General features: G+C 34.0%; 1 protein-coding gene across 1 annotated transcript; it reads left to right on the top strand.

The window, feature by feature from the left end:
- Window positions 1–1,716: 1,716 nt before the first annotated feature.
- LOC106668824 (clavesin-1-like) lies at window positions 1,717–22,783 on the top strand. The gene is made up of 7 exons (XM_014397956.2): window positions 1,717–2,007; window positions 21,247–21,341; window positions 21,416–21,569; window positions 21,631–21,824; window positions 22,038–22,148; window positions 22,227–22,377; window positions 22,437–22,783. Exons 1-7 carry the CDS (start codon window positions 1,848–1,850, stop codon window positions 22,484–22,486), a joined length of 915 nt encoding a protein of 304 aa, XP_014253442.1. The 5' UTR covers window positions 1,717–1,847; the 3' UTR covers window positions 22,487–22,783.
- Window positions 22,784–24,920: the final 2,137 nt, after the last annotated feature.

Below are 24,920 nucleotides of genomic sequence, written 5' to 3'. Positions count from 1 at the left end.
GTTGGGAAGTGAAGACCTCCTGGACATCTTGGACATATGGGGATACTAGCGGCACAACCACATAACAGGGTAAGTGAAATCCCCTGAGGTAGGGTCAACACATCAGTGACAACCCTTTGGGGTGAAAGTCCGTAATAAGCTTAATATTTTTCTACAATATAACAGACCAAAGTTACATACATCTTTGTACAATTTTTAGTTAAAAAGTACAAACTGATTATAACACATTTGATACTATCTTTATCATTTTGAAATGATTGACATTGAACAATTTACTTACCTAGTCCTATCAACACTGGTTTACATTTCACTCAAACATATTTAAGATTCACGCCATCTTCAGTGAGGAACTGTTATTAGTTCAATGTGTGTTCATCGACTCATTTTGTTCATTCAGTGCATTATATTTTAAAAAATGAAAAATACTAACAGGACAGAAAATATCTAATTTCAAAAATCGAATATTTGTCAAAAAATTCTGAAAGTATAAAAGTTTGAAATTACATTTTTGTTTTTCAATTTACCTGAATTATTTTCTAAAAAATGTTGTGTAAACACTTCATGAGCAACATGTCAACAATTTATCAACCAAAACAAGTTAAAATGAATTTTCTCGTAAATAAACAAGAAATGGATTAATATTGAAAAAAAACTATCCATGACCCATCGATTAATCACCCTAATCACTCGCTATTCAATTGTGAAGGACAACACGTAACGAATAACACTTTATAATAATTATATAAATATAAAATGATAAAATAGTAGAATATATATTACAAGTAAAATAAAAATTTTAGCGAAAGCAAGATAAACAGTGAGATTTTCCATTGGGGTTTGCTTGATGATAAAGATGTAGTTTTGGCTTTTCTCGCTGGTTTGATCAGACTCGTTTCAGCATTTCGTAAGGGGTGGGTCAGACCAAATCAGCGAGGATAGGCAGGCGGAAATGATCGGAAAGAACCAAACTACAAAAGAAAGATAGTCTGGTTTAAATATCAGAAATTACCGTGTTAATTTTATTCTTAAAACTATACAGCCCGGACAGAGAAGTATATTTGTCACAATAAAGACTCCGGTTACGCTTTTTGTATAAAATCAGCTTCAAGGTCTATAACGAAAAGTGTCCCTCAAGAGAAAAAGCTAGGAAGACGTCATATTATATCTAATGTAAACAGTTTATCAGTAAAACCACTCATCGCAGTTTAACAATTTCCACATTGTTCTAGTTTCTTCCATTTTTGTTTAAAAAAACCACCTCGATTCTACATTAAAACAAAAATGGAGTTACAGTTGCAATGTCAGCCATCCTACAATTTTTAGAAGCGTTTAATGAAGATTGTTCTCTTGGTTTTACGGGGCCACCTCTATACTGCAATCGAGTTTATATCTGCCCCGAAAAAGTTCTGTATGATGCAGTTGAAAAAGAAGATTTAAAAAAAAAACAGTTGTACCACAAACAGGTGGTTATTTTTATGACCTAGTTGCTTAACACATGCTCTTATATCAAGCTGGGATGCTATAGTTATAAAGTAATTTTAGTAGGTTTAGTTAGTAGTCTTTATTATTACCCTTATAAAATATTTAAATAATAAACGAGAAGACTCAGTCGCAAAATGTTCTATGCCAGCCGGCCGTTATTCCCGTATTCTCGGAACTTTCTTCAGCCGATGACCTAGCGACCGGGGAAATCCTGCCCATTACGTCCAAAGGACAGTTTTCCGAATAATTTCCGCCGAAGAGTTTCCAGCGGCCGGTGCCCGGTAAAACAGTTCGGGCCGGACAAAAAGTGGGGAGCGGATAAAGGTCGGCACACGGTCGCCGTCCGTTCAGTCGTCGTTCGTACGATGGAGATCGACAAGAGAGTACGATGCGGGGAGCACATCCTCAGGTTCGAGGACGAGGCCGACCCCGGGGAATGGTTCCTCGAGAAGTCAAGGATCGAACTCAGAGAAACGCCTGAAATCAGGGAAAAAGCCATGGAGGAATTTAGAAAAAAAATCACCGGTGAGTCGAAAAATGGTCTATTCTTCCAAAAGTACAATCCCGGTACTGTCAATCTTTTTACGAACGTCCTCCCTACATCAAATAACAGGATAATAAATATTTAAACCCGCAAAGTCTGTTAAAAAACAAAGAATGGTTTACTTTTATATACCATCGTCGAAATCTTAATTAGGTACCTCGATGCCATTGATAGTGCAAAGTAAAGTTTATAAAAATGTAAGACAAGAACATTTTTAAACTTTTTTCCAAAGATAACAATTGAACCTGAATGAAACTATGTCTAAAAGGCCGAAAATTGACCTCAAAACGTCCTCAGCGAGACAAGTTGAACGCGACACTGCCAATTCATTCCTGTTGTCTCGACACAACAATGTTTGGTATCTTTTTTGTCGAAGTAAAAGTTTCAGTCGCACTTTCATAAATCGAGAAAACTTTCCGAATGGATTAAACAAATAACTTATTTATAATCTAATGACTCCAACTCAGGATTATAAAAAAATTGCATACATGCTAAATTTATCTATTATTTATTATAATTCACGAATCTCAGTTAAAAATTGTGTGATTAGTTTTTTAATTTTCTATAATTTTTATTTCATTTACATTTTGCCCAAATATCGCCTATTCCATATTTAGCAGTATAATTTTATTTTTCTCTGATATCCAATGAATACTCATTTCAAAAAAATTAAAACCATCACGAAATCTATTAAAAACTATTTATCATTTCAATGTCTACGTTAATCTTTACTTCAATTTTTTTTCTATCATATAAACCCTTAATATTTATTGAATGCAAGTTAATTTTCTCAGAAATTGCCTTTTCCCTGGCACATTTACTGAAGACAGTAGGAATGGTGAACTATCGTGTGTGGGCAGAATTGAATTAATCAACGGACGCCACTTGCGATTTGGAGTCGCCTTGAAATGGTTTTATCAATGATTAAAGTTTTTAATTAAAAAAACATTTGTGGGACCCTAAAATTACAAATAAAGAACTAGATAAAAATAGAGCATTGAGCTAATTCTATTTGATCTAGTTATGATCATTGAAAAATCAAACGTTCTGTTTTTGATTTATGATATCAATTTTGATCAAATGCCGAGAGGGAGAGGGGGAGAGAGAGAGAGAGAAATGAAATTTTCTCTAAATTTTCCATCTTTTCTAACGTCGCATCGGTCTTCCTCTCAGTGTGCTTGTCACGATCAACGCCGATCAGTATAACGTCTACTGCCGGAGAAACCTTTCTTGCAGATTCGAAAATTACCTCAAACTTCCGAAAACCTGTTTAGATTAATTTCTGCCGGATGTTGAAACCCGTTTACCACCGAGTTATCCTGTGACCTGTTATTTTTCGAGAGTAACAGGTCGATTGTACAATTGAATATTATACATCTGACATTTAATCTCCTCTATTCGTCCAAAAGCTCGAAAGTCATTTCGGACTTTACAAAACCAAAGTACATAATCGATAAAGGAAGGATTATTGAAGAGAAGATATCGACCAATTGAAGTTTAATTTGATGTATGATCAGTATTATGGTCAAAGAGTAGAATAAAAACAAAATTCCAACTTAGCTCAGCTTTCGGCACGAGCTTCAATGTCAGAGCTTATATTTTCAAACAAATTAACAGTTATTTTATAAACAAAACAAATACCAATTTTTAGCACGGGTAACTTCCTGCTATGTTGGGTCTTTTTAAAATTTGTTTTAATGTGACTTTTTTTTTATTGGCCTTATGATCTTTGCATATTAGCCATGACGAATTCTTATATATGTTGTTCAAATTGGGGGTTATCGGGAAAAAAGGGCCAGAGGCGACGGTGGGAATCGAACCCACGACCGCGGCGTGAGAGTCTCTCATGCAAACCACTCGGCTACCGCGGTCCCCCTTTTCCAAATTTAGAAGTTGAAAATTTCCTCAGCTAAATATTTTTGAAGAATAAACAGGAATAGTAACTCTTAAAATTAAAATAATAACTAATTAAAATAAATAACTCGTAAAATAATCAAATAAAACGGAAGGATTACAGGAAATGGAAAAGAACGCGAAGGAGGCCGTCATGCAGTAAAGGTAAAGGGAATTTTCTCACGGAATTATTCTGGCCTCAAGTAATTTGTCTATGATTTCATAAAGAAACGTTTTCAAGTACAACAGCCACACCAAGGATGAACTGCTCCGATCTGAAAAGTTGGTCACTTCAGTTACAAAGGAAGCATTTTGGCTTTCGTTTTTTGTAATTTTTTACATTTTGTAGGACATTTCATTAACTGGACGGACTTTACACCATCTCTTCGCGTAAAATATTACGGTTTTCCATATGGAAATATTGTTCGGAAACAATATAAGGGAAAAATTATTTAAAGACTAGCCGGAAGCTCCCTTAAAATTTAAATATTCATTACTTCTTCTCGTTACACTTTTTTGATTTGTTATACACTTTCAAAACGTCATTTCTGTTTCCTGTCTACAGAGCAAATTTAAAAAAAAGGTCGAAGATAGCAATTGCATTTATTTGTTAAATATGGTGTTGGCTTTGACAAAGTATTTATATGTACAAAAGAAAGTTTCATATGAGGTAAACACAATTTTCATAACTTAATACTATTTATAACTCTAACATAAAAATAAACACGAAAACTTTCTAAATATAAATATTTACTTAAAATGATTGGTTTTCAATTCAGTTTATCACAGCAAGTCAACATAGCAACATAATATGTTGGTATTGTTTAACGAGATTTTTATATTACTATTTTAAAAAATCCCATAAAAACTGATTTTAAATTTAATTTGACTTCAATTACCCTTTGATTAAGCCTCCATGATCTCTTTCTTTTACAAAAGGAAATCTGAACTGGTTAATTATAAGCCTATCGAACAATTACAATTAATTACAAATATTTAATAATAAATAACATTCTAAGCTCCCCCTAAATTATCAAAATTTTATGCGACTGACAGTCATGTTTTTACTCCTATTTTTATTTATTTACTTTTTTGTTTGATGGCAGCTAGGTATTGCTGACTCTTCATGTTTCGTCTGTCTTGATTTGTTTTATTACCCCTATCTTTGATGTTTAACCCTTTTTAACACGTGTTTAAAATGTCTAAGCCAATTAAAATACGCATACATGCTATTTGTTTTGTATTTTTATTTTATTGCACCGATTTTCACCGTGACGCCCTCCTTTCATACATGCCAATAAATACATTCACACGTAGTAACGCATTCGCTCTCCTAAGTTAACCTAATTGTTTCGGTAGGTCTGTGGATACTCGATGTTCCACACAGACTGTGTCCATAAATATTTAGTCTCTCACGCAAATAAATACCTTCACACAATCGGGTAGCCACCAGGGTTTTTGATATTTCGACAGTGACACTCCCCCTATCACACTGCAAATATATATAAAACTAAATAACCCTGATTACTTTGATGTGTTTGAGTGAACTCTATATTCCATCACAACAACGTCCAAACATATAGCATTCACCCTAATAAATACATTCACTCAAATTATAGATATTATTTCAACCTACGGATGAAAGGGCTCCTTTACAGAGTGTGTGTTGTGTTGAAAATCTTTTGAACCAATGAGGCTATCAAAACAAAACAATTCGAGTTTAATATTTTTTGGAGAAAAACTATACAGGGTACCTCAGGCCCAGTTCAACTTCAAAATTTCAAACACGACCGTATACAACCTGACACATCATTTTAACGGATTTGTATGCTGAAAACAATTGTGCATTCGGGCCATTTAAAAAACAGTGTCTACGCGAATCATAACCCCGTAACCTCGGTTGAAGAACTGCGGCAAAGGGTAGAAAATACTTGTCAATCCGACTTCTATGACTCTATCGCTCTGAAAAGAGTGGTTAAAGAGAGAAAATCTTTGCATCTTTAGACAAGGCAAGCAGTTCGAACATGAACTGATTAATAAATAGCAAACCAAATGACTGTTTTGTTTTTTTAACTTTTTGCCACAACTTTGTCATTTTTTGACCAATTTTCATCGTAAAAACCCTTTTAAAATGATGTGTCAGGATGTATCTGTCATATTTAAAATTTAAAAAGTTGAAATGGGCCTGAAGTACCCTGTATAGTTTTTTCCAAAAAAGTTTTAAAATTTTTTTTATCATCATTGGTTCAAGAGAAATTCAGCCAAAGGACACCCTGTATGCGATAGGATCGAATCAAAGTAAAATTAGTTTTCCGAAGCAGAGCGGTAAAATTGTCCAATTTGCATGGGTTAAGACTCATGTTGGTATTGAGTACAATGTGAGGGTGGAAAGTTTGGCTAAAAAGGCTGGACACTGGAGAAAATATTGTCTATTTCAAATTCACTACTCCGAAATCAAAAACCAATGTTTAAAATTTAAAAAATGAGACGCAACTAACGTACAAAATTTCGAACAAGTTTTTCTACAAAAGCATGCAACCTTGAAGCATATGTTCAATAAATTTCCAGAAAATCAAAGATGTGCAAAATTAAAGCTAAGACCCCGATCAAATCATGCTACATGTGGTCAGTACTTTTATAAAATTAATTGATCTGATTCAGATTTATACAAGCGTTGCAGAGAACTGTGCTCAATTAATTGTTTGATTATGGTTTTTTCAAGATATGGGGAAGAAAGAAAAATTATATTTAAAGCCACTAGTTTTCGTGGTCCGCTTGACCAATTAATATTTTTCAATTAATTAAGGTTTTTAGTTGAGATAAAAAAAGTCAGTGTCACGAGCGGGATTCGAACCCACAACCTTCGGCTAGACACGCCGCTGCTCTACCACGGGGTTGAGATGGGAAGTTAGTGTCGAGTGGATCGAGGTCACGATAGCTCAAACCTTTTTTATCTCTACAGTTTTTCACTGAAGATGGCGTAATGCCGAAACGCGTTTGAATAACTCAAACAAAAAACCCGCGAGTGAAGACAGACCCAGTAGTGCCCGTGTGCCGGTTCAACATGAGTTCGCCAACTCGCAGACCAAACCCCATCATCTACTAAATTTATATGTATCCAAGGTTCTGAGATTTTGGGATGACCGCAAAATTATTGCTCTACAGATAATTAGAAAGAAGATAGCTCCACCTTCGGTTTGAACCTCATAATACATAGTACCAACCATGAGGACAGCTGTAGGATATACTGGGCTGTGACCAAGAGTCGCTAAACAGAAGAGTCGATGGCTAAAAGCATGATGAAAAAATTGATTTTCGACAAGTGGCAGAATCCATGGGCTAGTAGCACAAATGGCAGAACCACTTATGAGTTCTTCTCGACAAGAAAAGGGTGAATGCTGTCTTGATGGATTAACCCCAACTTTTGACTATCTCGTTGTTGAGTGGCTGTGGCAACTTCGTAGAGATTTCGCCTGTCAACCACTGCAGTATGCAGAAGATGTAATGAAAATTAGGATATGGAACCACATTACCAAAACCACAGAAAGCAAATTTTCCCAATGACTACCAGAAAAAATAAAGGCTAGAAAAGTAAATGTATGAAACATTCTACGAGATTTAGCTGACATTAGAGCAATCAAGAAGCGCAACAAAGATTCAGCGAGTTGAAGGTGAAGTTGTCATAGTGCTAAAGAATACGAGTTTTTTCTATTTGTTAGACATGTGTCTTAGATAATTTTTTTTATCTGCATATTATTTATTCGTTTAATAGTTGCAAATAAAACTAGAGTGAACATTTTAATTTCAATTAAAATCTTCATTTTATTAAGTCAAAAATTTTCCCGCAATCATCTAGGAAATGTTGCAACAGATAACAACCGATCTGCTTTGACGTGCACATCAAATGAGTGAATGGTCAACCATACTACCAAAAATATTCATACAAAACTTCGAAGATAAACTAAATTTGTTATAACATAACATAATATTATCCATATACACGGATGTATTAATGATATATTCTTTATAGTAAACATCAACAACATACAAAACATACTAATAGATCTGAATCCATTGCATATAAACATCGCATTCACTGCAAAACCCGAACAAAACGAGTTTCTCGGCCTTAAGTTAATGGAAGTTAATGGTCTGTGAGTCGATGTAAACTTGTTGAATCGGCATTGGGTCACTTATTGGGTTCCTCACTGAAGATGGTGCAAAGTCGAAAAGTGTTGAGTAACATAAAAAAGTCGGAAGTGTAGACGGACCAGTGCCGGTTCAATATTTTCGACTTAATTATAAGAAAAACTTACAAATAACTGCAGTTTGATATACAGTTTAACTTATGTTTAATACTTTAATGAGCCACATCCAAAGCGTCCATTTAATCTTTTTTTCTTTCTGTACCACAAGCAAGTAATTTATTATCAATTAAAATTATAAATAAATTAACTGGTGTTGTGGGTTGAATTCGAAGATTTCGTTATCCAAAAAAAACAGGGTTCGGGAAAATTTCAGCGACCATGAATTTGGTCCCAACCCCCTTCAAAAATGAGTTTTCTTCGATGGAAGAACACTGGCACAGCTCGATTGATACGTTTGTTGCGAGCTCACAGGGGGACCTCCTCCAAAAAAACATTAAAATTTATTTTTTGTGACGATAACAATTTGTTTAATGAGTTACATTTTATCGGTGAAATTACGGACGTAAGCAGTCGTGAAATAGGAAGGGATTACTTTTTATCTTCGTCAACCAAACCCACGAGAAAGATTTCCAGCTTTTCTACATTTTCAAATAGCCTTGCCTGGTTAATAACGAATTTTGCCGTGTAAAACACGCCAGAACAGAGGTGTTGCAATCATTCCGAAAAAAGACTTATATAAATATTGAGCTTTCCACAAAAGAAAAAAAATCTTTTGAATGGGCACATTCAAAATGCGCAAACCCTGAATCACCGAGAACGGCCATGACCATGAAAAACGAGGTAAACCTCGAAAGTCGCGAAAAGTTCGGTTGTAAAGAGATGTAGACGGTTGATTTGTGGGAACTACAAATGTTAAGAGGAGGTTGAATTGTGCTTTTTTTTACGAATCGATCAACGCAGACATTTTTTCAAACCCGTTCAATCTCGATTATAAATTTTTCGATTAAACATAGATAATAAAAGCTCGACAGGTAAATAAAAAAAATAACAACCTTAAGCACAACTTCCGTGAGATAGAATTAATTATTTCAGTACTGCTAAGGCTGTACTTCATTGTTTGGCTTCATTGTTTCATCAGTAGATTTAGTTTTATATTAACTTCTTTTTAAAAAAATCCTTTATTTTTCTTCACGACACGATTGAAAAAATATAGAATTATATTGCACTATTGTATTAATTATTAACAGCGAACAATTAAAATTTAATTTCGTCTTGTAAAAATTGGGCGTGAACTCTTTATGGGATGAACAAAATGTTTTGATAATTTAACAATAAAACTGGAAGAGAAACTCATAAAAATCGGAATATAGGAATTTGTCAACCGTTAATAATTGTAATAGTTCCACAAAGCGTCGACGTTAAAAAGAAGATTAAAATGGTGTGAACAATGGGAAATACGAATGAACAAAGACAGAAAAGGTCGTTTTCTCCCAACTCCAGGATGTAACACGTGTACACAGAAAATCGACAACGATTGAGAAATCCTCCTGGCCGAATCTTCCACGTTTCTGAAGCTCACGCCATTTGTTTCAAAACAAAAACGCCACGTCAAATAGGCAAATTGAGAAAGTCATCGAATCAGGGAGTTGTACTAGTTTTGAGTTCAATCTCAAATTACGTCGGCAACCACCTCAAGCTTTAGCAAATGGTTCAAAATCCATTTTTTGAAAAGATTACTTTTACTTTTTAAAGCAGCAAAAAAACATATTCCCGTATTAGTAGATTTTAAATCGATTTTTTTTCAATAACCTTTGGATCAGTGTCCAGGATTTCCTTATTTTCCACAAGTTAGCAAAGCAGATCTGAAACGGTTCGTGCCTTGACTGATAGATAGATGGATAGATAGATTAATACTCTATTTCAACAATAGCTATTACAGGGGGGAGCCAAATGGCAAAATAACCATTGAAGATAATAATAATAGCAAGTAAGAACTAATCAAAATACATCATCAAATGCATGCGCTTAACTTAAAATCAATAATTACATGACGCAACACAATAAAACATCATTCATTGACAATAAAAGCTCTCAATTTAAGTGCTTCATAAACAAAATTGAACACATCAATTGCCTGGTTTTTTGCTTCAAATTTTAGCAAGAACTCAAGTTTGTCTAAATTGTTACTATTTACACATGTATCTATGTACTTCTTTAAATAAAAGGGGCATTGAGGTTGGTAAATTGGACAATTTAAAAATATATTTATTCAGAAATCGTGAGATGCGGTCTGGTGTGATGTAGGTTTCAGAAAAACATTTTCTTTATCTGCCAAAGTTTCGATCTTTATTGAGATCATCTTCAGGGCCAGGGATTTACAAACATTGTTTAAATTTAACAAACAAATACATGTAGGATGTGGAAAAAAGTGAATTTATACAATGCAAAATATATTTTTTATATTCCATCAAAGTATTTCTACTCACTCAAAGTGTTTGTCTTCTGTGTAATTGTGCCATTCTTGCGTGTCGTGTTGAGAGTGCCAGTGAGATATTGCTGTTTTATGTTTATATATGTTGGATTTTGAGGATTTTGATGATTTTCATCAACAAACACTTTGAGTGAGTAGAAATACTTTGATTGAATATAAAAAATATATTTTGCATTGTATAAATTCACTTTTTTCCACATCCTACATGTATTTGTTAAATGTAAACAATTATTGTAAATCCCAGGCCCTGAAGATGATCTCAATAAAGATCGAAACGTTGGCACGATAAAGAAAATGTTTTTCTGAAACCTACATCACACCAGACCGCATCTCACGATTTCTGAATAATTATCGATTAACGGTCACTAATCAGCACACATTAAAAAAATATGTTCCGAGTTCTCCTCTTCAAACAATTTACACAAAGAGCACATTGATTGTGTGTCAATTACATATTTGAGCCCATTACAAAAAAATTGATTTCCTTAGCACTGCCTTAGTTGTATAAGTAATCTTTGCTTATTTATTGACAAATTTAGTTGTAATAATTTCCACATTTATACAAGGAGCTGATTTTTCTATAAAAAGGGTTAAATTTTGAATTTAGCACCTTTTCTATGTCTATTGAGTAGAGATTATTTTTCCACTTCGACAAAATAATTTCTTTTTCGCGTTTTAGACATTCAGGGACGCAAAGGCACATCTTGTGATTGACCTATACTGTTGCAATTGATAGAACCAGTCCTTTTTATCCTTTAATTTACCTCTAAATCACATGCTGATGAATTGGCCTTACGGAAGACATCATGAAAGGACCTTCTCAGAAGCGAACCATTTTCCGTGCTTAATACTTTTATCCACAAATTTAAAATTCTTTTTAGCACGGTAATGGTCATGCCTTGACTGTTTAACGGTTTATAAAGATTAATTATCTGCTTAATGTACTGTTTCAATAAACGACAAATATGTAATATTAAGTGACAGTCTATGCTCCATACTTAAATTTAAAAAAAAAAACCTAAAATTCATGCGACCGTCAACTATGTTATTTTCGAAGTTTTAAGCAAAATTAGTTTTCGGGGCAGAGCGGTAAAATTATTCGACTCGGGTTGCACAAGCTAGCTTCGAAGCTCATTGCTAAGACATTGAAGTATTCTTAATTAAATCGTTTCGGAAATTTGTTTAAAAATATAATCCATGAAGGACCATATATAAATAAATCCAAAACAAACAAAATTGAAGAATTAGCAGGGGAAAAGGTAGATCACTATACAATTTTTATCAGAAGAATATTTCAGCTTGCAACCAATATACAGATTTTTTTTTAATTTGATTTTTAAGCGTTTAGGTGATTCGGTCGTTTCCGTTTATTTTGGTCTTTCTACCCTATCTGTTTTGGTCTGTCAGAGTTTCGGCTACTCTACATCTTCAGTGGGGTTGTGTCGTTATTGGTACCCTGCCTTGTTCATAAAAACTCAGACACAGATCCACCACTGAATACGGCGAGAGGCCGAATTACGTTTGACATAAACAGCGAGTACAGACAGACCAAAATGATCAAACCACCTGACTACAGATTGGTCATCCAGCAGAATTCTCGGTATAGTTCAAATCAAACTGTTTATATTTATTTAACAGGTCGGGGATAAATACATAATATTTTAATAATATACCTAAAATATTGCGTATTATAGATCTCAAATTACGATTGTTTACAAAAAAAAATACTTTTTCAAAAACCAACAGCTAAATCAATGTCAAGACGTACGTCACGATCTGCGCGAATGTGTGGAAATACACTGTTTACGAAAAATTGAATCGACAATTTATGAAAATTGTAGCATTGTTCTTTTGTTTTTCGTTTATAGGCCGTATGGGTAATTTAAAGGGACGATAATGTTATCAATCAGGCGGAAGTCAAAATAAACCACGGCTAAACGTTTTTGCACCAAAAACGCTCATTTCCGTAAACGTTCCTAATAAATAGCTGGTATTTTGGAGGAAAAGAAACACACCCGTGAGAATTAAGTTTGCCACGAGAAGGACAAAACATTTACTTAGCGATATCTGTACAAAATGATTTCTCATAATTTCCATTATGCAATTCAGATAGATACGCCTGCAACAATGATAACTTTGTTTTACATAAAACGCTTTATGAACTTGAATTACTAGTTTTTTCGTGTTCACCGAAGCAAAAAGGTTGTTTGAGAGTGTTATGGGATTGGAATTGGTTTATGAGGAAAATTACTACTTCCTTACGAGTCTTATTCATTAACTGTAAAGTGTTATATTAAAAAAGCCCAAAGAAGCTCGCTATTATTCTCTCTCGTTGACGAAACTTTTCGGTTACGTGAGCATTAGCAACGAGGATTTCATCCGACGCAAAGAGTGCACGGGGGCACAGGAAACCTAGACTTTTGATCCTGGCCAGGCCCCGATACGGTTCCTTAGCCGTTATTCATGACTTTTAAGTTAAGACTTAATGAAATTACGCGGGCGATCATTTCATACTTGTGGCACTTAGAAGATCCACAGGAAAAATTTTACGGCTGGTTATTAAGTACGATTGGGCCCATGGTCTTCAAGCTCTGACTGAAGGATAGTATAATCACACAACATTTAAATAAATCAAATAATACGCCAGGCTGTGCAAAAGCCTTTTACTTTCTTTACAACGTTAGATCAATGTTCACTTTAGTAGAAAATAAACGATAGGAGGCATTCGTGCTTTATCACGAAATAAGAGAGATTGCAAGCTTTTAACAATGATTTTGAAAAATGAACGAACTAAGACACGTAATTTGGGCTATTTTAAGACTGTTTTAAAACTACACTGATACCCCCACGTGTTATGCGCGGTATAAAGTGGGTGGCCGTGGGGAAAGATGGACATTCCAACAATGACGCTTAATGATCGAATTCTGTGAAGGAGACATGATTCATCAAAGTATCAGATCAGGCCGTAATCTTGAATGTATCTTACGCATTATTTTAATTTGAGCTATCGTGACTTAAGCAGCGGCGCATTGAGCCGAAGGTCGTGGGTTCGAATCCCGCCCGTCACACTAGCTTTTTCATCTCAACCAAGATTTTAAATAAAAAGTATAATTAATTAAAATATAGTCAGTTATGACTACTAAATACATATGTTACGGTATCTTCCCTGATTGAACAACGCCCCCCCTCAACTATGAATCCAGTTAATTAGGAACAGAGCCCCAGAGGTAACTTGAAAACAAACCGATCAGGTGTCTTTTTTTAATCACATCTAATTCAAGTTTTAAAATAATTTATTAATTACACAAGAAAACAAGAAAAATAAATTAAATTTTATTTTTTAAATTTTAAAACAAATAAAACTTTTTGAATTTAAATAAACAGTACTTACAATCAAACCGTTTGCCAGACAATTTGAAACAAGGGTGGATGGGTGGGTCCCACTATTTACAGTCAATTCGCTTTTTTAGGGATTCCAACACTTTAAATTCTTCTGTCTGTCTTTCATTTTATTTAATTATTCGTCAATTGTGGAGAAAATGGAATCGATCAATGGCAACGCCAAGAAATGGTTTTATCAATCCCTGTGCCAGGACGTTTTGCTCAAAATATTGATGAAATCTCGTAAATTTGAACTTTATTCAGCACAAATTAGAAGGGTGGATGACAATCAGTTACCCAATTGATACAGTGTTTGTAAACCCAAGAATGAACGCCTGGTCAATCGGACAAATTTTGCCACTTTCATTGTGTGTCATTGTTGGGTGTGCTGTTGTTCATTGACCACCGACTTTGGCTCAAAACTGAAGATGCCGAGATGCCGAAACGCGACTGACAGACTGAACCAGCGTGGATAGCAGACCGAAGTGATCACCTAGCAGACCTCAAGAGTAAATCTCACAATTTATTCCGATAATTATCTCGTTAGAAAGCCCAATCATCCTTCGTAGACCTTCAAAAAATTTCCTTGAAACGCTTCACGGTGGTCTGCCGTGATTTTTTAAACTGATAAACCGTATAATTAAAATAGTATGTGTGGTGTTTAGTGACCGTTAGTTAATGATTATTTGGAGATCGTGAGATGCGGTCTGGTGTGACGCAGGTTTTAGAAAAACAATTTATTTGTCGTGCCAACGTTTCGACCTTTATTGAGATCATCTTCAGGGCTCAAAGTGCTTGATTTCTGTAGATGTGTCATTATTGGGTGTCGTGTCACTTCGAGCCCTGAAGATGATCTCAATAAAGATCGAAACGTTGGCACGAAAAAGAAAATGTTTTTCTAAAACCTACGTCACACCAGACCGCATTTCACGATCTCCAAATAAAATAGTATAGTCGTACAAAAATAGAAAATGGCGAAACTGCACGTTCATCACCCTGCAGGCCTCACTAGGGAATATCACAATTTAACAAAGAAGCGAACTGAACATACATATAACAGAATATAATATCTAAAAAAATAAAATTAATCAGGAATGCCTCATTAAAACAGACTCTTGTTGTGTTTTTAACTTCAACGTTTTTCACAATTTTACAGTAAAAAACTGGAAATTGAAATAACTTCATGAAGAAATGGGTAAAAAGGGGACAACCTAATTGTAAGCAATTTACAAAATCAAAGAGCTTGATAAATAGCAATAACATTAACAAATCGATAATGAAACTAAAATATCATACTTTAACCTTCTAAAAGAGTTTAAATAAAAAATATTAAAATAGAGGATGGTGTATCAACATACTCAGCTTATTCGTCAGACTCCCATACAAACTTATTGTAGTAAGTAGTAATTTTCAAATTTTCACCGGCAACAATATGTTGAATTTATTTTCATTTTAACTTATTTCACATTATTTAATCATTCATTTAGTGAGAGCCACAATGAATGTAAGACTTATGATAATGACAAAATAGAATACAAACCATTTTGTACATAAGTCAGTGCATTGTGTGCACGAGGCTTTCGATTTAATTATAAGATTCAATTAGCATCTTGAAAACTCGTGTGTTCTTATTTCAATTTATAATTAGAAGTCAATAAGGTCAAAATGAATTGAAGCGAGTGGAAAAATCGGCTACTTAAATGTCGTCGAATCAAGAGAAAACAAATTGTTCCTGCCAAGGTCTGAGTCAACCATGATCGGTCAAAATTTCCCAGGACTACCAGTCGAAACTAATCGCCGCATCCGGCCAATAAAAAAAAAAACTATCGCGTGGAATAATTATAACACAAATGGTTTAATGTTCCAAACATGATTACGATTAAGGACTACAGCGACCAAATAAAATTTGACCTAGAAATTACTCAGCATTCCTCCAAGAGGGTAAGCCTTGATTCATGAACCTCATTTGTGTTTCAGTTCGTGATTCAGGGACTTAGCAAAAACTAGGATGGCAAACTTCGTGTTTAAACTTTCCCGTGGGATATTATACAACCGGCAAGATTCAAATAAAATTAATTCAAAAGGAAGTACCAACTGAAGACTCAGTTTTTTTGTTGATTTTTAACCTTAAAATAGAAAAGTAACACCAGTCAATATGAAATTTTAAATTTCATATTAATGCTTGTCCATTTACTCCATAAGTTTTGTTTACGAGCATAAATCACACAATAATTTCTCTGTATCGAAAATCCTGGAAGACATAATTTTAATAATTTTTATACAGTTTTCACATGCATCTTGGTGTGACACTCACTCCCTGTCATTCGTTTTCCATACACCTAGAGCAAACCATAGCAATTTGTCTTGCAGGAAATCACTCACTACTTTATTATAGCTGTGAGGAGAGGTGCTTCCATAGATTTGAAATTATACAAAAATGCAGCGGTTTTTCATACTTGAGATGTGTGTACCTCAGACCACACCTTACCTTAAAATAACTTCTTTATCTTGAGAGGTAAACAGATTTACTTTTTGCTTATACTTTCTCGGTCGTCCTGTTATCTCTTACGTCCCATAAGTACGCGACTGGCAAAAATAACGTCCTTAAAGATTATCTCTACCGACTGACAACTTCGGTGGTTTGCATTTATCAGATCTTCGGTGGTTATTCAAAATTAGGTGCGAGGTAATGCATTTAAACTCAACCATTTGGCGACAAGGAGAGAATAGGTGCTCATTATGTAACTCACGAAGTCAGGTGCACTTATATTATATATAGGTGATATAAGACGATTACACTGGAGTTATTTTACTGTTACAAGATCAAAACTTGTAGATATTTTTCATAGTAGAAAAGTAAGCACTCGAGCTATCAAACGGTACGCGCGTCACGACCTGCTGTGAGCTGTGGTATGAGCATGTGCAGGAATTTAATTTCTAATAATCTTAAATAATAAAGTAATTACTCCTTTCCCCGCCTTTGAGAAGAAGAGTTAGGACTCTATCTCCTGGCACACTGACGGATCTAGAACAGGTATCTTCCAGGCTGAAGTCCATGCAATTGAGAGATGTACTCAGTTCAACTTAAAAAATATGGCTATCATGTCAGATAGCCAAGCAACCATCAAAGCACTAAGTTCAAAGATCATTGGCTCAAAGATGATGCCCCCTCTGTCGATTCCAGGACATGGGGGAGAGAGCTGTCGCCCTTGCAAGGAAAAGGGCTAATACATCCTGAGCCCTTCCGTTGCAAAGGGATTCACACTATCAATGAGTTCCTTAGATAAAAAGAAAAAAATGAAAATGAAGAAACAGTGGAATTCACTTAGTGGATGTACACAATCCAAGAATCTTCTAGTAAATTTTAGAAGGAAAAAGGACAAAAAGCATCAAAGACATCAGGAAAAACTTAGAATCCTTACGGGATTAACTGCAGAATGAATAGGTATCTGAAGAAGGTTGGTATAACCCAACACTGCACGTGCACATTCTGCAAAGATGGCGACTAGTCACCAACACATGTACTAACAAACTGCGCTCCACATTTGCCCATAGAAGGAAGAGTTTTGGGATGTACAGTGTGACTGTAGAAAAAATTCAACCACTGAAACCAGGCTTAATTATCAAGTTTCTTGATGAACTAGGACTCATCGGTGTGCTTAAAGGGATGGTTAGTACAGAACCCTGGAATTCAACAGCTCTCAAAACGCAGTATATTGCACACCCGAACATTACATTTACATCTACTTCTAATAAAATTAGTTCCTCTCTAAAGGGCTCATTTTTTGTGCTCTTGTTGCTCTTGTATAAAGGTTAAAATATAAGTTAATAATCCTTAAGTTAAATTTAGTTTCTTGTGGTTTTTTAAACAAGTAATTTATGGACTTCTTTCATTTATTTTATTTTCACCGGTTTTTTTTCTTTTCAAATACCTTCCGCAGACGGATATTTTCTAAATTGGCTGAAAAAGGTATAAATTTAATTTTTACAATTTACTCTAGTTTGTGATATGTCTATATAAAACGAAACAAGACTGGCGTATTTCTCGATTTTTTATCATTTTTTGATGAGTTGACAGAAGAAAAGGCAATGGAAGAATTAATTAATATACAGGGTTTTCTGTGATTTTTTGTTTGGTTAAAGTTTAGTTTTACAACAAAGAAATAAGAAAGATTAAACATAATTTTTCTGCCTTGGTTGTTTACTATGTTTATTGTATCTTTTGTTCAGTATGTTTATTGTCTCTTTTTTATGTGTTTTGTTTCATTTTTCTTTCTTGTTGTGTTTTTTCTTTAAGTAAAGTTTAGAAATAAGTTTTTCCCAAAGTAAAAAATTCAATTACAAGGTTAACACCACTTCCCCTTGTTCACATCGTCACTACTTTTTTCTCATTTCTGACGTACATAGTAAAAAACCAAGTTACGTTAAAGTTATTTATTTAGGTTAAATTTGGATTTTACAAGGTCTATGTTATTGTTCTTTTTTTGGCTGATGGCTCGCACATTTAATTGTTATAAGGTTTTTTAACAGAGGTTTTTCGCTCGTTTTTGAATTAAAAAAAGTCTGTATTGTTGTTCTGTTTTTTGTTGTTGTTTTTTTCTTCTTTTGATGTCTTTAGTGTCGATATTTTGTTCAATTTTTCTGCTTTGGTTGTTCGCTATGTATATTGTCTCTTTTTATGTTGTTTGTTTCATTTGTTTAATTTTTCTTCCTTTTTGTGCCATTTTACTAAGTTTGAGTTGGGAAATAAATTTTTCCCAGAACAAAAAATTGAATTAATACATTAACCCCATTCCCCCTTTTTCACACCGACAACCCTTTTTCCCATTTAGCATAAAATGTCTGCTTTGAGTTTGATGTAGTTAAAGAAAAGGGTATTCCGCTAGAAAGCTTATTAAACAAAGTTGTTATGAAATTTGCCAAGCTCTACCGTGAATTTGTTCGATGCGGTTGCAAATTTAGTTTTTTTTACAAATTTTAAATTCAATTTTTTAAATTTAGCAGTTTTTGAAAAATTTGTTTTTTTATCATAAATTAAAATGAACGTTCTCGAATGGACCCTTCTCAAAGGAAATTTAACGCTCTTTTCAATGCTGTTTTTTTTTATTTTTCCAAAAATCAATAGTTCAAGAGCTACGAATAGAATTATGACGAAAATTGAAGATAGTTGAAAAAAAAACCATAAAATGTTGAATATCTGCTAAAGAGTTGAGAATCGGAACTTGGTTCATATGAACTTTTTTGTTGCATTTGAGGTGTAGAAGCTCTTGATTCTTGATAATTGGTTGTACTAGTAGTGAATCACCCTGAATATTAAAGTATTCTTATTCTTCATGAAACTTTGAAACAGTAATAATTGCATTTTAAAAAATCAAATAGAAGGTTTTTTTTTTGGTTTTTTAAATACAGATTTATGGGTGGACTAAAACACATTCGAGCAACATAGAAACGAAACTAAGTCATGATGCTTTTCCATCACATTGTGATGATGAATGTAGTCCAGCGTTGCCTTTCTCTTCAGAACTCTCCCTTCTCCTTCTTCTACCTCTTCATACCAATATGAATGTGTATGTATATTACTCAAAACATTGTATAGACGTTTATCCAAAATTGCTCTGCGCATTTTTTCGCTGTCCTTCCTGCTGGCAAGGGGGTCAAGGTAGTCAACCTTCTTTCCCTCAGATCGACCCACATTCGCTCTGATAGACTAAGATTTGAAATGCACTGAGAAAACTAGACAGAATTGATGACCTCTTATCTATTTAAAACAATCTTAATCCTTGGAGATTATAACAATCATTTTGTTTGAAAGTATTCTTAGCAAAAAGTTGGATTTTAAGATCTTTCTTTTTTAATTAATTGCATTTTCTAAAGATTCTTTAACTATTTGACCTGTGGAATTTAATTTGGCTAAGCCCCCCCTTTTTTTCTTTTAATTTTCGTCTTTCTCTAAAATGTGTATACTGTTTCCGGTTCGCGTAATTTAGCCTCTATTTTCTTTAACAAATTTTTAAAAATATACAGAACTCGGATTTTACAAAATAAAATTTGTACGATGATTTATTTCCGTTGTTTCGCGATCCGCCGAGTTTTAGCAAGTCTTGAGAAAAATATTTTTATTATTCTACACCCATAGATAATTGAGAGCTAAACCTGATGTAATGAACGCTAGTCAGCCCTGAACCAATTTTACTATAATTGCAAGACTTGTTTTATACACAAGCAGACGCACTTCTGAAGTTCGTCTGGTCAAAAGAGATTTTTTTTCTCGCTTTTTCTGCTTTTTTAGGACTTTCAGTGATAGTCGTTGTGTAAAAAAATTCAACTTTCGTCCAGTTAAATTCGGTTTAAAATGGTATTATTCCATAAACCATGACTTTCAGACCGAGCTTTCAATATGATTACAAAAAGTGTGATCTCAAAATGGTTTTTAACTTCTCAAACGTGATATTCGTTTAAAACGACGAACTACCTCTTTAATTTAAGAGGAACATATAAAAAAGTAAAACATAAATCATTAGTTTAATAGTTTCAATCATTTTCAGGCAATGTAAGTAAAAGCAAGTGCCATACCAAAAAGGCAAAAATATACAATCAATTAAAAGATAAAGAATTTCACTTTTATGCTAAATATTAATGCTAACATATGTTAAATTTTGTAATAAAAAAAAAGAGATTGTATCCTTTTTACTTGAATCGAGCATCTTTCTATTTATTTACAGCTGTAATTTCGTCCTATAATTGAGGATAAATTTAGATTTTGATGTACGCCAACCTTAAGTTCAAAAAGACGTGACCCTGGCATTGTGACGGGTTTATTCGTTAATTACCATTTACGCTAATAAATTAAACGTCTTTAATAATTAGAAGGACGTCAACCTACCAGCCTTGATCTAGAAACTCCAGCAAACGGGGTTCTCCTGGCGGGCTTTAAAGTTTACAACTTTAACAGAATTCGACTTGGAATAATATTTGAAAATTCGAAGGCACCTAAATATGCATTGTTTTGTAGTCTATAACATTTTAAAATTGACTCCATTAATAACAAAAAGCTCTGGCGAGTTATGGATTTTTACAAGTTATCTGAAAAATAAATATTGCTTTTTGGTCTTATAAAAAGAATTTTTAGTGGCTGTTTGGCATTTTTATGATGTCATAACTGATCCAAATATTTGAAAAAGGTCAATCTTCCAGATACATGATATAATAAAGGGAATTTGCTTGCTGCAGGATATTGAATCATTAAAAAATATTAATAAAATCCAAATGCAAAAGTATTTTCATAATTGAAATTATCTTTGTTTTAGAGATGGACAACATCGTATTTCCAATTGATGATGAAACCTCCGTTCTGTCATTTCTAAGAGCTTGCAAATTTTACCCTGACAGTGCCTTCGATAAAGTCTGATCACTTATTTGGCCAAATATTATAATTTTGATTGAAACACAATTTTGACGATGTTGCTTTTCTTACAGCTTATCAAATTTTTCAACTTTAGAGCAAAAAATCCGAAATACTGTGAAAACCTATCCGCCGTGAAAGATGTCAATGTTTTTAAGCACAGCATCTTCACGATTATGCCGTACAGAGACCAGCACGGAAGAAGGATTCTTCTTGTTGAAATAGGAAGTGAGTTTATTATATAGAAAGTATTACAGACTAATTTAATTTTGTATTTTGTACGGAGCAGAGAAGTGGAACACAAAAGAAGTATCGCTCGTCGAAATAATCCGAGGGGTCATGCTTGTGGTCAGCGCAGCCCTAATTGAGCCAAAAACACAGATTGCAGGTGCCAATGTCATTATCGATTTAGAAGGCCTCTCACTAAGTCATGTCTGGCAGTTCTCGCCTGGCTTTGCCAAAATGTTGCTTGAATGGGTCCAGGTAAAAATATTTTCAACATTTACAAAATATCCCCACCCCATCCCTAACCATCATAACTCATCATGCATTCTAGATTTGCAATTTGCATTTTAGAACGCGACAAATAGAAAACGTTTACATGATCATTTTTGCTCATATGACAAAAAGAAATCAATGCTACTAACACACTATGACTTTAAATTGAAAACCATTTTTCATTTTTGCATTTTTTAGGAAGCCCTTCCTTGCAGAATTAAATCAGTGCACATAGTTAACCAGCCTTACATATTTAATATGTTGTTTTCTATATTCAAACCGTTCATTAACGAAAAGTTGAGAAATAGGGTAAGTGACAAGTAACAATTTTTTTAAAGATCTAAATATGTATTTCAAGCTTGTATTATTTTGTATAATTATTTCTAGATATACTTTCATGGCGATAATAAAACTTCACTCATCGAGCATATCGATGCAAAATTTGTCCCTACACAGTATGGAGGTGATATGGTACTTGAAACAAACTACGGAATGGAAATACACAAACTTCTTTACCAATATGAATGGAAAATACAAGGTAGAGTGGGTTACTTGATTTTTTTTTTTTTTTCGGTCTAATTGTTTTTCTTGTTCCAGAGGCCAACACCTACAGGATTATAAATGATAAAAAACAGTCCAAAAAATAATCCGTTTATTATAACAATAAAACAAATAAAATAATTTAAGGGTATTGTGTGTGCTCAGTTTGTATTGAAAGAATTGTGTTTAATTAAACCATTGTACTTGAAATAAAGATGTAAAAGGACAGGCAGACATTTGTAATTTCTTAATTCAGTATAAACAAGAATGTAAAAACATGATGTAAATATTATTTTGCAAATTGTTACTATTTATGAAGACTATTTATGCAGTGTAGTGAATTATTGTTTATAAAAGGTGTACATAGCTGTTTAGTAATTTAAATAAAGCTTTAGAAAAATAAACTTTTTTTTCAAATCCTGTTACTGTGACTGACATAATAATCCAATTGGGGCCAAAGCCCCTTATGCAGAGAAAAGTTGTGATAAAGGCCATGCCTTGGCTCCATACAAGTAGGCATGCTGCCAGATTTAAGAATGGTTCTTGAGCAAGCAGTCTGCTTCTGGGTCCCCTGTTCCATTTTTTAAAGGACAAGGGGTTTTTTCGCTGTATATTGAACTTGAGCATGACAGCGAGTATTTGGGTTCCCTTTTCCAATGTACTACTAATTTGGAGAAATGGGGATGTTCTATTGTATACAATACTGTTTTAAGAGTGAATGTATTTATTAGCGAGAATGTGTAGGTTAGTTTTAAAACATGGCAATACAGGAATATATGTAAATAGGAAAGAATGAAATTAATAGTGAGTGAGAGTGGTAATAGGTTTAGGAACTAATTGCATTGGGGAATGAAATAACCTAGCTGTTGACAAACCCCCCCCCCCCCCAGAGATCAACCTCAGCAGCTGGGTGGATAAGACCCGAGGTCTGGCCCAATATCCAATAGCCTGGGTTGGCGATTCTTGAAGCCAGAACATTCCTAACAGGGTTTTTGTCAGTTTTTTCTCTAAATACTAATTACACATGTCTCTTTCCCATCTTTGACCACAGCAGGGTTATGTGCAACATTTACAAAATTTCTGTTTTCATCAAAAACATGTTCACAGTTTGCATAATGTTCACTTTCAAGATTATCTTCTTCTAATAGCACATTCAAGTGCGTTCCACATTAATTGAACTTGTTCCTCAAAGCCACTTTGTCACACATTTTTTTGAAGTCATAATTATAAAAAGTTACACTGAAATAAAATTTAAGGACTTATTCAATACACTAGTTTCGTGGTCCGCTTGACCAATTAATATATTCCAATTAATTAAGGTTTTCAGTTGTGATAAAAATTAGATTAAAAGAGGAGGGAAAATTCAAAAGGTGTGGTTGATGTCCGAGTGGATTGAGGTCACGATAGCTCAAGTGGTAGAGCAGCGTCATATCAAGCCGAAGATCATGGGTTCGAATCCCTCTCGTGCCATTGACTTTTTTATCTCAACTGAAAACCTTAATTAGTTGTAAGGACTTCAAAAATTTTAACCCAAGTAAACAAAAAAAAGCAGAAAGAACAGCAGTTCAATACCGGTTGAAGAAAGACAGTTCTTAAGACTCCACCTTGTCTATTTCTGCAGTCACCATTTGTTCATAGGGCACTTCTTAGAACAACAAATTCTTCCCATCAGTAAGGCCCATTCGACACAAGTGCTCAAAACCCAGCATTTAGAACACTTCCCGCCTCTTGTTTTTAATTGTCTCGTGTTTGAAACACATGCTAGGAAACGCAAGACCATTCTATACATGCTGAAGAACAGCACGTTTTAGTTTAGTTGCATTAGTTTCAAAATGAACTCTCTTCAGGTAGGATATATTACAAGAATTTTATTGTTGAAGCAACTTGTGAGAAAAAAATCTGGATTTCTGTCTTAACATTTCGCCTTCACCTCTCTATTCAAGTATTCCTTCGAATTGCTTAATAGATGCAATAAATGCAGGATGCAACTCTACTTCGCAAATGAATTTTTCAGTGTCGAACATATATGAACACACATAAGCATAATGATCTCAATATTGTTTTCCCCCTATTCCTTATCCCAACGCACCAATCATATCCCAAGCTTTCAATACTCCTACAGACTCGCCTGATCGTTCAGAATTGCAAGGGCAAGACTATGAAATTTACTTACCCAGGAAGTATGTTCTATTTCCTTACTGGCTTGTTTTATTATGATAATTATTTCAATTAATTATACTTTTTATAAAATACACTAAACATAAATGGGTTATTATTATTATTTTACTATGTTTATAAAACAAAACTTATTTCTAAAACATGTACATGTAAAGGGGCTTAAAGCCCTATTTGCATCATTAAAATAAGTAAATAAAATAATACACATATCAAGAAATATGAGACTAACATTGCGTTGGAATCGCCAACTTGAACAACCGTGTAAATTAAACAACATTCTGAGCGTAAGCATTGCTAACCATGTTTTGAGCGTTCCTGTAAAATAGGCCTTAGTGTTAATTATTATGCCAGGAATGCAGAAGT

The sequence above is a fragment of the Cimex lectularius genome, unplaced genomic scaffold (genome assembly GCF_000648675.2).
Source record: "Cimex lectularius strain Harlan isolate CLEC.00 unplaced genomic scaffold, Clec_2.1 scaffold25, whole genome shotgun sequence".
In the NCBI taxonomy this organism is placed as follows: Eukaryota; Metazoa; Arthropoda; class Insecta; order Hemiptera; family Cimicidae; genus Cimex; species Cimex lectularius.
This window is presented reverse-complemented; position numbering and strand designations above follow the sequence as displayed.